General features: G+C 53.9%; 2 protein-coding genes across 2 annotated transcripts; both read left to right on the forward strand.

The window, feature by feature from the left end:
* Positions 1–1,733: 1,733 nt before the first annotated feature.
* RHO25_001658 (uncharacterized protein) lies at positions 1,734–11,674 on the forward strand (the record flags this gene model as incomplete). The annotated part of the gene is made up of 2 exons (XM_023594268.2): positions 1,734–11,526; positions 11,580–11,674. 2 exons carry the CDS (start codon positions 1,734–1,736, stop codon positions 11,672–11,674), a joined length of 9,888 nt encoding a protein of 3,295 aa, XP_023459797.2.
* A 472-nt stretch (positions 11,675–12,146) lies between these two features.
* Positions 12,147–14,897, forward strand: RHO25_001659 (uncharacterized protein; the record flags this gene model as incomplete). Its single annotated transcript, XM_023594269.2, has 1 exon — positions 12,147–14,897. One exon carries the CDS (start codon positions 12,147–12,149, stop codon positions 14,895–14,897), a length of 2,751 nt encoding a protein of 916 aa, XP_023458623.1.
* Between the last annotated feature and the right edge of the window lie 26 nt (positions 14,898–14,923).

The raw sequence follows: 14,923 nt of genomic DNA on the forward strand, positions 1-14,923 counted from the left end.
ACCATGTTCTGGAGTTGTTCAACAAGGAATACGGTCTGAGCGAGGGACCTCAAACCCAGCAATTCGAGAGAAGAGTGTTGCAAAAGGGAGATGCGGCAGAAGACACACCATATCCTGCCGTTGGCGGTCAGACACAAGAGTTGGACGCTGCTGGCTATTCGGCGGAAGGAGATCGAGAGCTGGTGGAATCGATACTTCGCTTTACTCGTTTGCTGCTGGAACACTGTGGCAACCGAAGTCTGTACGCCAGCAGCACCCATATCAATGATCTGCTTCACACCACGTCTTTGAGCTTGCTGCAGCAATGTCTGAAGCTGGGCCTGCGGCTTGCCCAGCGCTATCAAGTCGCGCGGTACAAGAATCACAACCCAGCACACCAGGCTGTCCTACTTGCAAACCACTACAACATCAACTTGGACAATTTGCACAAGATTGCAATGCCCTTTCCCAAGCCTCAGAGTCAGAACAATAGCTCGTTGCAGTCTTCGGGGAAGGCGAAGGAGAAGCCGGCCACATTACCCACCTTCATCCCCACGGACTTGGTAGCCATTGCCAAAGGCCCGATGCCGGCTCCCGTTCGAAGCGCTGTGTCTACTGTATCGTTGAGCTACTACGAGCAGACGTCCGCCGAGCCATCTCAGACGCCCTCATCACATCTCAGCCAAAACACACCATCTACACCTACTCCGGCGCGGAGGGCTTCAAACCTGGGGCCCTCGCGCGATCGTCCATCAACGGGTGATAGGAGTGCCTCGGCCGAAGATTCACCTGCGCTTTCTGGGAAGCAGCGAGAGCAAGACAACTCCTCGCCGACAGCCCCAAAGCTATTTACCATATCATCGACGAAAGTGGCTCAAACACCAGCGTGGGATCTTGTGAAGGAATCTCTCGACAAGGTGCCAGTTGACATGCAGTATGAAGTACTCAACCGCATTCGTATCGCGAAGGCATTCGCGTCGCCTGAGGTGAATGCGCAGGAAATCCTTGAAGTCCGCCTTCTAGCTATTGCCAATCTGGTCTATGCACTGAGTGAGAGCAAGCTACAGGAGAGAATTGGCATCCCAGATGCCGAAGAGCCGAGACGCTATCATCTTGCGCAGCAGCTATCCGATCTTCTCCAGCCAGCTGCAGACGGTCAGACGCCCTTGACTTTGCAAACGGAGACCACAGTTCTCATGACTTTGGAGGCCCTGAGCAAGAGTCGCAATAAAGTCTCTGAGGTGGGCGATGCTCTTGCAATCTCGGTCAACCATGGTGTGCTGTACTACGAGCTTCGAAAGCTCATCAGTACACTGTCAGTTGCTCCAAATGCCAACAAAGCCGTGGAACTCGAAGAGAGCCAATGGCGAGATGCCGTCTTCGATCTCATCAACAGCCTGTTGCAGTGTAATGCTCAAGCTCGCTACGGAGAGAAGATGGTGGCCGCTGGTGTCATGGGCATCCTCGTAGAGGCTTTGCAGCTGCGGACTTCTCGCGCCGAGCGATTCTACGAGCGTACCTTGCAATTCTTTGACAGCTTCGTACACGGCATCAGCACCGCGTTCCAAACACTTGCGGATGTTCGTGGACTAGACATCATTGCCGATCTGACAGCGTCCGAGGTCAACACAGCACTTGAGAAATCCAGGAACGGCAATGGCTTGCCAAAGGAATACAAGTCCAGAGTTGTGGATTACGAAATTCCCTTCTACCAGCAGTCCACACTGCGCCAGTTGTTCAAGAATACTGTGCACATGTTTGAGCATAACACGGGTGGTCATGACCGCCTGCTGAGGAATTTGATCGACACCCCACAAGTTCTAGGCGCTTTGCGCAGTGTGATTGAAAATTCATCAATTTTCGGCGCCAACGTATGGAGTGGTGCAGTGAACATCATCAGCAGCTTCATCCACAACGAGCCGACGAGTTACCAAGTAATTGGCGAGGCTGGACTCAGCAGAAGTCTTCTAGAATCCATAACCCAGCAAAAGATTCCCGACGAGCTGCCTCCTCCTGGCGAGATCGTGAGCGCAAGCGAGACGCCATCAATCGTGGCGAACGATGACGGCCAGCCGATCTACCCATCTGTCACAGGCATTCTGCCAGTGGGCGAGGTCTTGTGTGATGTTCCTACCGCATTTGGGGCAATCTGCCTCAACGAGAACGGCATGCAACTCTTCCAAGCGTCTGGTGTTCTGGTGAAGTACTTCGACATTTTCCTATCGCCAATGCACGTCCGTGCAATGGAAGATGAAGGACAGACTGCAGCAACCATCGGACATGCTTTCGACGAATTGGCGCGTCATCAGCCACGATTGAAGAGTCAGATCATGGCGGCCGTGTTCAACATGCTGAAGCGACTCAAGGAGCTGACTGCCATTCTATCTCGTGGCAAACAGGCCGGCGCCAAGCTTTGGGAAGCCGCCGATGGAAAACTCGTTGTCGCAGGCGGCAGCGCAGCTTTGACAGCGGGCACGGTGGATGCCGCAACGCAGACAGGTTCGAGTGACGCTGATGGCGACTCATCCTCGCGCGTAGAGGTCGCTGCTCACGACGCCTCCGCAGACGAGCGAGAGTATGCTCCTGCGATCTGCTATCTCAGTGCTTGCTTCAAGTTTCTGGAAGGCTTCTTCCACAACAGTGGCATGTGCAATCTGTTCTGTGAAGAATCGGGCGCCGAACTCCTGCTCGATCTGGCCATGAGTCCAAGCAATCCGCATGACCTGGTTGCATTCCCACTTTTCAGCAAGCTCACGCAAGTTCTGAAGACCATGTGTGAAGCCAAGGCGCCGTTGGTGTTGCCAAGCATGATCAAGAGGACACAGCGTGCCGTGGCCGACCTTAAGGAATTCATGAACGTTGACAGCCGATCCAGCTCCTTCTCAAGCTTTCTCGATCTGTCACAAAGCGGCAATTCAAGCCTTTCGGCCGGCACCAACGGCACTGCGATAGTGAAAGCATTGCTGAACACGCATATGCTGACCCACATCCTTGGGCGAACTTTGGCGCCTCCACCATACACACTGCGACACGGCCAGAACAACCATGTCTTCGCCAACCTCAACTTTACAGATGTTTATATCGAACTCGTGGATGATCTGAGCAGACTGCATGCATCTTGTCTTTGGGAGGGCCTCCTCATGCTGCGTGACATGCCCGATGACAAGCTCACTAAGACTGATCCCCGGGCGTTCCACATGCGCCGTGTTGACAATGAGGGCTATGTCGATTTCGCAACCGACCGCAGTGATCCAGCTCGCTTGACTCTGAACGGGGGTTCCTCAGATGGGTCAGATGAGAACAAGGCTCCTGCTGCTGTTCTCAGTCTCAAGAACACTCGCACCATACGCTATCTTCTGAGCCAGGTTCCGATGGGCATTGAATCGTTCTTTCATTCACTTGGCCAAGCCATAGTGACAAAGCGGGCCACAGACGCCATCGTCAGACAACACGCCATATTCGTCGCCGAACATCTCGCGAAGGCTGTTCTCTGGGAACTTGCCTACAGACGAAACGAGGCCCACGAGGAGGGCATGGAACTCAAATATGTGTGCCACATTCTGAAGATGATCGGTCGGATGCTAGTACGCAATTCGTACTCGATGGAAACTTTTGGCGCCAAAGAGGCTCTGACATTGGTCATGACAAAATTCTACGCAGCCGGCGGTTTCGACAAGTTGAATGATTACCTCGATAGGTTCGTGCGATTGCTCGTTCAACGACCTGACGCTTTCAAGCCCGACACATCCGTGAAGGACGCCATTACAGCTATCTTGGGCTTCTACAGCCAAATAGCACGGTCCAAGTGCATTAACGACGCGAGCCAGTCCAATAACATCGTCGTCAAGCACTCGACACAACCAGACTATTTCCAGCCTGGACAATTCGTTGTTGAAGTGCGGCACGCAATTCTTCCTGCCATCAGCAATATCTGGCGCTCTGAGCATATCGAGAAGTTCAGCAAGGGAAATGTGGAATCAGTAGTCACTATTCTTCGCCTCATACTCAAAGCTGAGGGCGAAGATCGGGCTCTGAGACGTAGTGACCAAGCTAGTCGACGAGTGCTGGCACGTCGGCCTGGATTCCGACTGCGAAACACCGAACATCTCAGCGACCTGACGAATGCAGGGTTCGATGCAAGCCTCAGTCGCGAGGCCCTGTATCGCTGTGCCGGGCACCATCCCCAAGCAGAGGCATACTGTAGATTGCGACAGAAGGACCCTCGAGTACCACGCTTTCCAATTCCAGAAGGAGAGGAAACAGCCACGCCGAGCGACCCAACCGAACAACGAGCGCAGTCTGATGTCCAGGTAAATGTTGGTCCGGCGCTCGGCAGTGATGAAACCATGCAGGACGAGGATGCTTTAGCGCAGTCGTCGGATCATGACATGGCAAATGAGGAGGACTTTGGTTCTCTTGGACGAATTCCGGCTGGTATGCTTCGAGACGAAGATCTTGCCGCCGCGATTGCAGGCCCTGTAGCACGAGAGTTATTGGCGTCAGCACCACAACCCTCCGCACCGACACTCGAAGGCACGGACACACAGCAGCCTTTTGTCACTATTGATGATTTGAACGAGGAGCGCGAGAAAGTGCGTGAAGACCTCATCGACCAGTGCTTGAATGTTCTCGGAACACAAGATGGCATTACCTTTGAATTGGCCGATCTCATCCATGCTGCCGTGGCCAAAGCAGGTGAAGGCGCAAGCCCAAGAGCAGAGATAGGCACAACCCTGGTGTCTTCACTGATCTCTTTACAAGGTGAAGAGGGCAGTCCGGAGGCTGGCAAAAAGATCCACGCATACGCTCATCTCGTCGCACTCATTTTGCAAGATCGCGATTTCTTTGACTCGACGCTGGATGAGTTGAAAGAATATTTTGGAAGCCTCGTCAGCTGGGTCCAGCTCGAGACAGACCAAAAGGCCGAAGATGCTCCGTGGGTGGAGATGATCCTCCTTATCATCGAGCGTGTTCTGGCTGAAGACGAGCAACCGATCGAGATTGAGTGGACGCCGCCGCCATCCGACGATCCTCTGAAGCCTCTACCAAAGATCACCGAACCAGAGCCTGTTGTGTCTGCAGAGTCACGGGCGCAGCTTTTTGACGCTCTTGAAGGGTTGCTGCCCAAAGTCGGCAAGAACAAATCGCTGGCGTTGTCCATCTGCCGCATTCTCGTTGAGCTGACGCGACGTCGCGACCTAGCCGCACGATTGAGCACTAAGCAGACGCTTAACAAATTGTTCGTCATGATCAGACAGCTTGCGGCACCACTTGAAGACAAGCTGCAATCAACCTTCCTTATGATACTGCGTCATATGATCGAGGACGACCAGACGATCCGGCAAATCATGAGGGCAGAAATACGGGTTGCGTTCGACAATCATCGCTCGACCCGTCCAATGGATACGTCGTCCTACACGCGCAGCCTATATTATCTCGCTATTCGTGATCCACAGGCTTTCGTAGACGTCACGCAAGAGCTGCTCGAGATCGCGAGGTACGATGGAAACCCCCATCGAGGTCAACATCTCAGCTTGAAGAAATCAGAGGCTTCGCAGAATGCACCCGCATCACCTTCGGCGGCCAAGGCAACTCGATCGGTACCAGAAGGACAAAAAGCGACAGAATCAAAATTGCCGACTGCAGAAGTCCCCGATGGGGTGGTTCAATTCTTACTGCGCGAGTTATTTATCTGGAAAGATGTTTCGGATCCTTCTCCTGGAAAGGACACCCTTCCGAAAAATTCTGCCGACGAAGACCGAACCGCGGACGTGGAGATGGCGGATGTTTCCCCAGCCATTGCAAACTTCACTTCGGCAGTGCAAAAGCCTGCAGATGCGAAGAATGAGCGGCCAGCATTCAAGCCCGAAGAGCATCCAACTTACCTCTATCGTTGCTTCTTGCTGCAATGCGTGGCGGAGCTCGTAGCTTGCTATAATTCTAGCAAGCTTGAGTTCATCAACTTCAAGCATAAGACCAACACACAGCCGGCAACTCCGTCCAAGCCACGCTCTGGCACCTTGAACTATTTGCTCAACAGTCTACTGCCTGTCGGCACTCTGGAACATCGCGACGATGTAGCGCACCGCAAGAAAGCTGCAACGTCGAACTGGGCGATCAACGTTCTGGTGTCATTGTGCACCAAGACGCAAGAGCGACAATTGAGCAGTGTTCCGTCATTCGACTCCGTTGACTTTGCGGAACAGGAACCGGAACTCACCCAAGTGAGGAAGTTTGTGCTTGAACACGCTCTTCGTGCCTTCAAAGAGGCGACTGCCTCCTCCGAACCTCTCGATCACCGTTACTCTCGCCTGCTGTCGTTGGGTGAGCTGTTCAACCGCATGTTGAATGGAAAAGTCGACTTGCAGCGGTCAAACGTCGTCGCAGCCGGGTCATTCTCTGCTCATCAACAAATTGGTCGCCTCATGTACGAGAAGAGTTTCATAAGTGCCCTCACCTCAGCGATTGCGGAATTGGATCTGAATTTCCCGAATGCCAAACGCGCCGTGAAGTACATTCTCGGCCCATTGAAACAGCTGACTGAGCTGGGCGTTACTCTGAGCCAGAGTTCAGATATCTCTTCCAATGTCACTGGAGGCAGTACCGAGGAAGACGACATCTTGTCGACAACGTCCGTCTCCGATGAAGACGAGGGCCGAGAGCAAACGCCAGACCTCCTTCGCAACACAACCCTCGGCGAAGATGACGATGAATCGGATGACGAAGACGACGACGATGATGAGGGCATGGAATACGATGAGTACGACGAAGAAATGGAGTACGAAGAAGAAGAGATGCCCGAACACGGCGACGTAGTAAGTGATGAGGACGAAGATGGTCTCGACGGCATGGGCGAAATCGAAGGACGCCCGGGCGACATGGAGATCGATCTCGATGTCATGGAAGAAGACGACGAGGATGATGACGATTCCGACGATTCTGAGGAGAGTTCCGAGGACGATGATGACGATATGGACCACGGAGATGAAATGGATTACAGCCACATGGAAGAAGTCACCGGAGATGATGAAAACGCTAGCCTTGGTGAGCAAGATGCTGGCGACTGGGAAGAAGAGGGTCTCGAATTTGAGCATCATGATATTGCCATCGATGGTGGCTCGCCACATGGTGGGCCTCTTGAGCATATCGCGCACGTACTGGCAGGCGACGATGTTTCCGAATCTGGCGAACACGATCACATCGTCAGAATCGACATGGGCGATGGCGAAGAAGAATTCTTCGAGGACGAGATGCCACCGGAAGATGATGATGACGATGAAGAAGAAGAGCCCGACTATGGTGAGGACATTGTGTACGAGCCAGAGATTGAGGATGACGAAGACGAAGAAGCAGATGGCGGTTGGGCGTGGGATGCTCAACCTGCACCAGCTGTGCTGCGTGGCGTACCGCACCACCATCACCACCACACTCACTTGCACCGTGGCGGCTTCAACGAAATGCTTGGCATGATCAACGACCCGCTACGACCTATGGGCATGAGATCGCATCGATCAACTCCACATGCTCGTGACGAGGATGGCATCAATCCTTTGTTGCAGCGAGACAACGGCCAGCAGCGAGAACGAGACGCCTTTGACCCCCTTTCTGGTCGTCCAACCGCACGCCGCACGTTCCTACCACGCGTAGGTCCCGAGGCCATCCTTCAAGATTTAGTTGCTACCGTAGGACCAAACGTGGGCGGACAGCCTTTCGTCCTGGACCCCGGTGCTTGGCAAGGCATAGGTGCCCTCGCACCTGGTTTCACCGTCCACACCAGAGGAGGTGGTCATGCCATGCTCGATATCGATACAACGCGTTCCTTGCGTGAGCAACTTGGTGGCTCCGCTGACGGCCGGCGGTGGGCTGAAATGCTCTCCGGCGGACGCGCCATCGATCGGGGTAGCGGCGGACACGAGGAAGCCCAAGCGGTCGAATTCCGGGCTTGTTCCACGGCCAATCGCTGGCAAGAAGAGGCTCGCTTGCTGTTCCCAGGCAAGTTCCACGAGAAAGCGTTGCGCGTCATCAACATGCTGCTGCGAGCGCTGGTTCCAGCTGCAATGGAGGCGCGGAGAATTCGCGAAAAGGAAGAAGCTGAGCGTCGTGCGGCCGCAGAGAAGGCAGAAGAGGAAGCCCGCGAGAAGGCTGAGGCTGAGAAGGCTGAGAAGGAGGCACAAGAGAAGCAGGAGCGCGAGGAGCGTGAGGCGAGAGAGCGTGCCGAACAAGAAGCTCAGGCTCACCAACAGGCCGAGCAAGCAGCTTCGACCGAAGATGCTACTGTCAGCATGGAAGGAGTTGAACAAGCTGGGGATGAGGCGACTAACGAACCCGCCCCTGTGGCGCCTGAAGCACCGGGAGAACGAGTGACAATCACCATTCGGGGTCGTGAGCTTGACATCACTACTCTGGGAATCGACCGCGAGTATATCGAGGCCTTACCTGAGGACATGAGAGAGGAAGTGATCATGACTCAGTTCGCAGAGCAGCGTTCTCAAGCTGTTCAATCTGGAGAACCTCAGAGTGAGATCAGTCGGGAGTTCCTCGAAGCCCTACCACGAGAGATTCAGCAGGAGCTTCTGCGCTCAGAGCAAATTGAGCGGCGTCGTCGTGAGAGAGATGAGGAGCGTCAGCGCAGGGCTCAAGAAGGAGGACAGGCCAGTGCCGCACCTGCACAGCCAGAGGAGATGAACAATGCGGACTTTATGGCGATGCTGGATCCCAACTTGCGCCAAGCAGTCCTGCTGGATGCAGATGAGACAGTTCTTGCCGCGCTGCCTGATGATCTTCAGGCCGAAGCTCGTGCGCTCCTAGGCGATCGGCGACCGCGAGGTGATGCAACAGGCCGTCTCGGTCGTGCCATGGAAGGTGCTGCACGTATCCTCAATGGTCCTGGCAGCAATGGCCGGACTGATGCTGCAGCACGAGAACCAAGTCGACCACGCCGCCCTGTCGCCCAAATGTTGGACAAGGCGGGCATTGCCACGCTCTTACGGCTGATGTTCGTGTCTCTCAACCACAAGGCCAAGAGTAACCTGCACGGCATCTTGGCGGATGTCTGCAAGAACACCCAGAACCGAGCAGAGGTCATCAGCATTCTACTTTCAATCCTGCAGGACGGGACCGCCGACGTGAATGCGGTGGAGCGCAGCTTCGCCCATCTATCACTGAGAGCCAAGCAACCGGCAGGGCCCAAGACACCTCAACCTCTGAAGCGCAGCCTCACAGGCCCTCAGGCCACAACACCCAGCACGGACTTGTCACCGCTGAACATTGTTCAGCAGTGCTTAGGCACCTTGAACGCGCTGGCGAACGAGAACCCACGTGTGCCCTCGTTCTTCCTCAACGAGCATGAGACGATCACAAGCCAGCGAGTGACGCCGGCCAAGAAGGGCAAGGATCGTGAGAGCAAAGCTGGCAGGTTTCCACTGAATGCTCTGCTCACCTTACTCGACCGCAAGCTGATTACGGAGAACACCGCTGTCATGGAGACATTGGCCTCCCTACTGAGCCATGTGACACATCCTCTGACAATCCTCCTCAAACGTGCGAAGGAAGCTCAAGACTCTGCACCAGAAGAAGTCACCGACACCACGGCCCCTGCGGATCAGTCAGGTTCGACCACCAATGCTCCTGATGTCCCGATGCAAGAGGCATCAACAGCCGAAAATACATCAGTACCATCTGAAGAGCCGCCAAAGGAAAGCACCGAGGCAAAGAAGAAGCACCGCGATCTCGTACCGCCCGAGGTGCCAGAAGAGAACATTGGCCTCGTGGTCAACATTTTGGCTGCCCGTGAATGCCCTACCAAGACGTTCAGTGACACGTTGGACATCATCAAGAATCTGTCTTCGATCCCTGGCGCCAAGGAAGTCTTCGGCAAGGAGCTCATCCGCCAGGCACAGGAACTCGGTGATGGTCTTCTGACGGATCTGGAACATCTCGCCAACCAAATCCGGGCTGCTGAGAATGGCACCGACCTTCAAGGCATGGCGCTCGCGAGTTTCTCCTCTGCAGGTGCGAAGCAGAAGAAGCTTCTCCGCGTTCTGGTTGCCCTCGACCATCTGTTCGATCCAAAGCGCATCCCACAAGCTACAGCCGCATCAGACGCTGGTAGTGAGCAGAAGTTAAAGGATGACATCCTTTCCACGCTGTACCGAAGCCCTACTTTCGAAAAGCTCTGGGCTAGCCTCAGTGCCTGCCTCGCAGCTATCCGCCAACGCGGCAACATGGTCAACGTCGCAACCATTCTGCTACCGCTAATTGAGTCCTTGATGGTGATGTGTCGCAATAGCGCACTAAAGGAGAATGCAGCCAATGCGTCGTCGTCTGTTGATGTCGATGTGAGTACGCCGCCTCCCGACACTCGTGTCGAGAGCCTGTTTTTCAGCTTTACGGAGGAGCATCGCAAGATCCTAAACGAGCTCATTCGCAACAACCCCAAGCTCATGAACGGAAATCTCGCGATTCTGGCCAAGAACTCCAAGGTACTTGAGTTCGACAACAAGCGCGCATACTTCAGTCGCAAGCTTCACGACCGCAGAGCTGAAGTACGCGTGTCGCATCCGTCTCTGCAACTCAACGTGCGCCGCGACCAAGTCTTCCACGATTCTTTCAAGTCGCTCTACTACAAGAGTCCAAACGAGATCAAGTACGGCAAACTCAATATCCGTTTCCATGGCGAAGAGGGAATTGATGCCGGCGGTGTGTCGCGTGAATGGTTTGCCGCCATGGCTCGACAGATGTTTAATCCCGACTACTGCCTCTTCAACCCTGTGGCTGCCGACCGAACCACATTCCACCCCAACACACTCAGCACCGTTAATCCTGAACATCTGCTGTTCTTCAAGTTTATTGGGAGAATCATCGGCAAGGCTCTATACGAGAACAGAGTCCTTGACTGTCACTTCAGCAGAGCGGTGTACCGCAAGATCTTGGGCAAGTCTGTGTCTCTGAAGGACATGGAGACTCTCGACTTGGACTACTACAAGTCACTGGTCTGGATTCTGGAGAACGACATCACTGATATCACCTTCGAGACCTTCTCCGTCGACATCGATAGGTTTGGTTCTACTGAGACCGTCGATCTTATCGAGAATGGCCGCGAAATTCCAGTGACTGAGGAGAACAAGCACGAATATGTTCGCCACGTTGTGGAGTATCGCCTGATCAAGTCTGTACAGGCGCAGCTCGATGAGTTCCTTACCGGATTTCACGATATCATTCCTCCTGAGCTCATTTCCATCTTCAATGAACAGGAGCTGGAGTTGCTCATCTCTGGTCTTCCTGACATTGATGTTGATGATTGGAAGAACAACACTGAGTACACGAACTACACACCCACTTCTCCACAAGTCCAGTGGTTCTGGCGTGCGGTTCGCAGCTTCGACAAAGAAGAAAAAGCCAAGCTCTTGCAGTTCGTCACAGGTACTAGCAAAGTTCCACTCAACGGTTTCAAGGAGCTGGAAGGTATGAATGGCTTCTCGCGCTTCAACATCCATCGTGACTACAGCAGCAAGGAGAAGCTACCATCCAGTCACACATGCTTCAATCGTAAGTTCAATTCCCCTGAGAAACAAATGTTGCCAATACTGACTATTCCGCAGAGCTCGATCTTCCTGAGTACGATAGCTACGAGCACCTTCGGCATCAACTGTACACTGCCATCACCGCAGGTAGTGAGTATTTTGGCTTCGCATAGATGGAGCACAGCGGCATGCGCAAGGAGGAGTATTGGCGTTTAGCGTTCACGTTAAGGGCGGCAAGCATTGGAACGGCGCGTTATGGGTATTGTGCGTACTAGCTAGAAGCTGCGTGGAAGTTCAGGCCCCGCGTAGCGATGTATCAACAGCATAGCTCGTAAATATTAATGGCAGAGCGCCGTTTGGCATTGCATCACATTACCTCCAGGTTAGCTTGTTGTATCTGAAGGCCTCAGGTTCAACGGCCGGGCCGGCCCACGCCACACATTCACCAAACGTCATGCGACCTCGAGGCAACACATTCACTAGCCTTTCTAGTTATTCGCGAGATGAGGCATAAAGTCCCACATCTGAACTTCCGCAGCAGCGTTTTGACCGACAAATGAGCGCGCGCGATCGCACGAGCGACAGAATCTTTGTTGCGCCGTCGGCCCCAAACGGCCAACGGCATGAGCTGCCTGCGCTGGCAGCATGGAGACAATACCGCGGACGAAAGAAATTCGCGAACGAAATGTAGAATGCTTCGCTGGCAAGATCAATACAGAAAAGGTCTACGGTACACTGATCTTGCAACGACATCACTTGATCATATCCACACCAGAGCCACCAAGCCAGCGCAGTTCTGGTTCCGCCACGCCTAAGGGCGAAGGAGACTCGAGTACTGCAGCTGCAGCCGCAGTCGCAAGCCCTCACACACCTGCGAAACGCAAAACGAAAGAAACCTGGTTCCCATATCCACTAATCAATTCTTGTGTCTTGAAACCGAGTCAAGCACATCATACACGCCCGCAGGAATCTGATGAACATCGCCATGAGCAAGGAGTTGATCGCGACGATGCAGCGTTTCCGCCGGTCTATGGCACCAATGAAGCCGGCAGGCCGAGCACAGATTCGACGTCTGCGCTGTCTGCTTTCACATCACCCCAAAGGCTGTTGACGCCTGTAGGCAACAATGCAACGACGATACACAGCTCATATAATGGGCGAGCGCCGGAAATTCGAATCAGTACGCGCGACTTCAGACAGATGGTCTTCATCTTCCATGGTGATGGCAAAACGTCTGCTGATGCAGCAGCACGCAGGGTGTTTTACTGTCTCAGGGATCGATGCTGCGTTGATCGTGTGCAAGATTTGCATGCGTTTCACTTCAAAGCGCCCCATGAGGAGCTTGCGGCGAAGATCAACCCATATGACGCTCGACGTGAATTCGCACGAATGGGCATAGGTGGGAAGTCCTCAGAAGGGCCGGGCAGTGCCTGGCGCCTCACAACCATCAACCAGGACTACACCTTTTCTCCGACGTATCCTAGTGTACTGTGCGTGCCTGCTAATGTTACCGACAATATACTCAAGTATGGTGGCCCATACAGGTCTAAGAGCAGAATACCAGCCTTGACATATCTTCATTCAAACGGCGGTAGCATTACACGATCATCACAGCCTATGCCCGGTCTCGCTGGAAAGAGGAATGCCCAAGACGAGCGTCTCGTATCGGCAATATTTTCTAGCCACGTGCTTTCAGAGCAAGGCCCGAAAGACTTCCAACCCCAAGATGCATTGCACCAAAACGACGTTGATGGCCCGTCATCAAAGTCCTCGGAGCAAGCTCCTGATATACCTGCCGAAGACATGGATACAGCCGACTTAGATCCCTCCGAGGCAGAGTCTGGGCCGAAGATCTACGGTACTACTCGAAGGAAGATGATTGTGGATGCGCGACCCAGATTCAATGCTTTGGCCAATCGTGCCACTGGAGGTGGCATTGAAGACGTGGCGAACTACAGTGGCAACACTAAACGTCCTCCAGAGCGAGTCTTCCTCGACATAGCAAACATCCATGTTATGCGCAAGTCCTTGGCCAAAGTTGTGGAGAGCTTGGGCGGCGCAGAAGTCACGCATCTGAAGATTTCTCATGAGTCGCTTCAGAAATCTGGTTGGCTGGGCCATATTGCAGGTCTATTAGAAGGTTCCGAGAAGGTCGCGAGGGCTATTGGACTTGGTGGAGATCATGTCTTGCTTCATTGCTCGGACGGCTGGGATCGTACATCTCAGGTCGCTGCAATTGCGCAGGTTATGCTTGATCCCTACTATCGAACACTCGCAGGCTTCATCGCCCTGGTCCAGAAAGATTTCCTATCTTTTGGCCACAAGTTCAATCACCGGCACGGCATCTTGGGATGCGAGAAATGGTTCGATATCGAGAACGAGCGAGTGATGCCATCTCATGGTGCTGAGAATGGCAGCTTGGAGCCGACTTTTGGATCGAAGGCATTCTCAGGCGCAAAAAATTGGTTCGAAAAGAATAGAAACGGGTTGTTCAGACAACAGAATGACAGCCGCAGCAGTCTTGAGGAGTCGGGATCTCGGCCTCCTTCACCTCCGGCGAATGCGATCTTGCATGCCCCTGCCACGACAAGCACTGCCAAGGACAGAGAGCACAAAGTGAAAGAGGATGAGATCGCACCCATCTTTCACCAATTCCTCGACGCCATCTTCCAGTTGCAACACGAATACCCGGATGCCTTCGAGTTCAACGAGAGGTTCCTTGTAAGGCTGTTCTACCACGTCCATGCGTGCCAGTACGGGGAGTTCCTCTTCAACAACGAGCGGGAACGAGCAGCACAGGAACATCTTTTTCCGTCCGTGTGGCCGCACTTCTTGGCCAGACGGCGAGACTTTGTCAATCCCAACTTTTCGCCAAAGGCGGAACATACTCTGCTATTCCCGCGACGCTCGCCCGCAACTCGTACGGTAACAGTACGGTGGTGGAGCTCTCTCTTCAAGCGCGCAGACGCAGATATGAACACCCCTGTCTCACTCACGATCGTGAACGAGAATCAGCAGCAAACATCCAGTTTGCATGAGGAAACATCAGATCCGAGTGCTTTTAGCCACAAAAATTCGGACAGTGCGACCAACGGTGTAGCAGCAGGCATTCCTGGTAGCATTGGGGCTATGCGAGATAACATTGCTGCGACATTTGCTTCACTTCAGGTGAGTAGCAATGGACAACAGAACCGGGAGAGTGCGGCAAAGTCTCCTGCCCGCCCGGCATTGGAGCAACGCGAGACAGATACGGAGGTACTTGCGTCCTATGTGAACGCCACACAAGCCGGTCCAAGCAGTGGAGAAGTGGAGGCAGAAAAGCCGGCACCAGAGCCCTTGCACAGCAAGCTCGATGTCGCCGCCTTTTCACAAGGCAGCGCATATACTGATAGGTAGCGGCACTGTTTGGCGAACTCTGCTCA

The sequence above is a fragment of the Cercospora beticola genome, chromosome 1, assembly GCF_033473495.1.
Source record: "Cercospora beticola chromosome 1, complete sequence".
NCBI lineage: Eukaryota > Fungi > Ascomycota > Dothideomycetes > Mycosphaerellales > Mycosphaerellaceae > Cercospora > Cercospora beticola.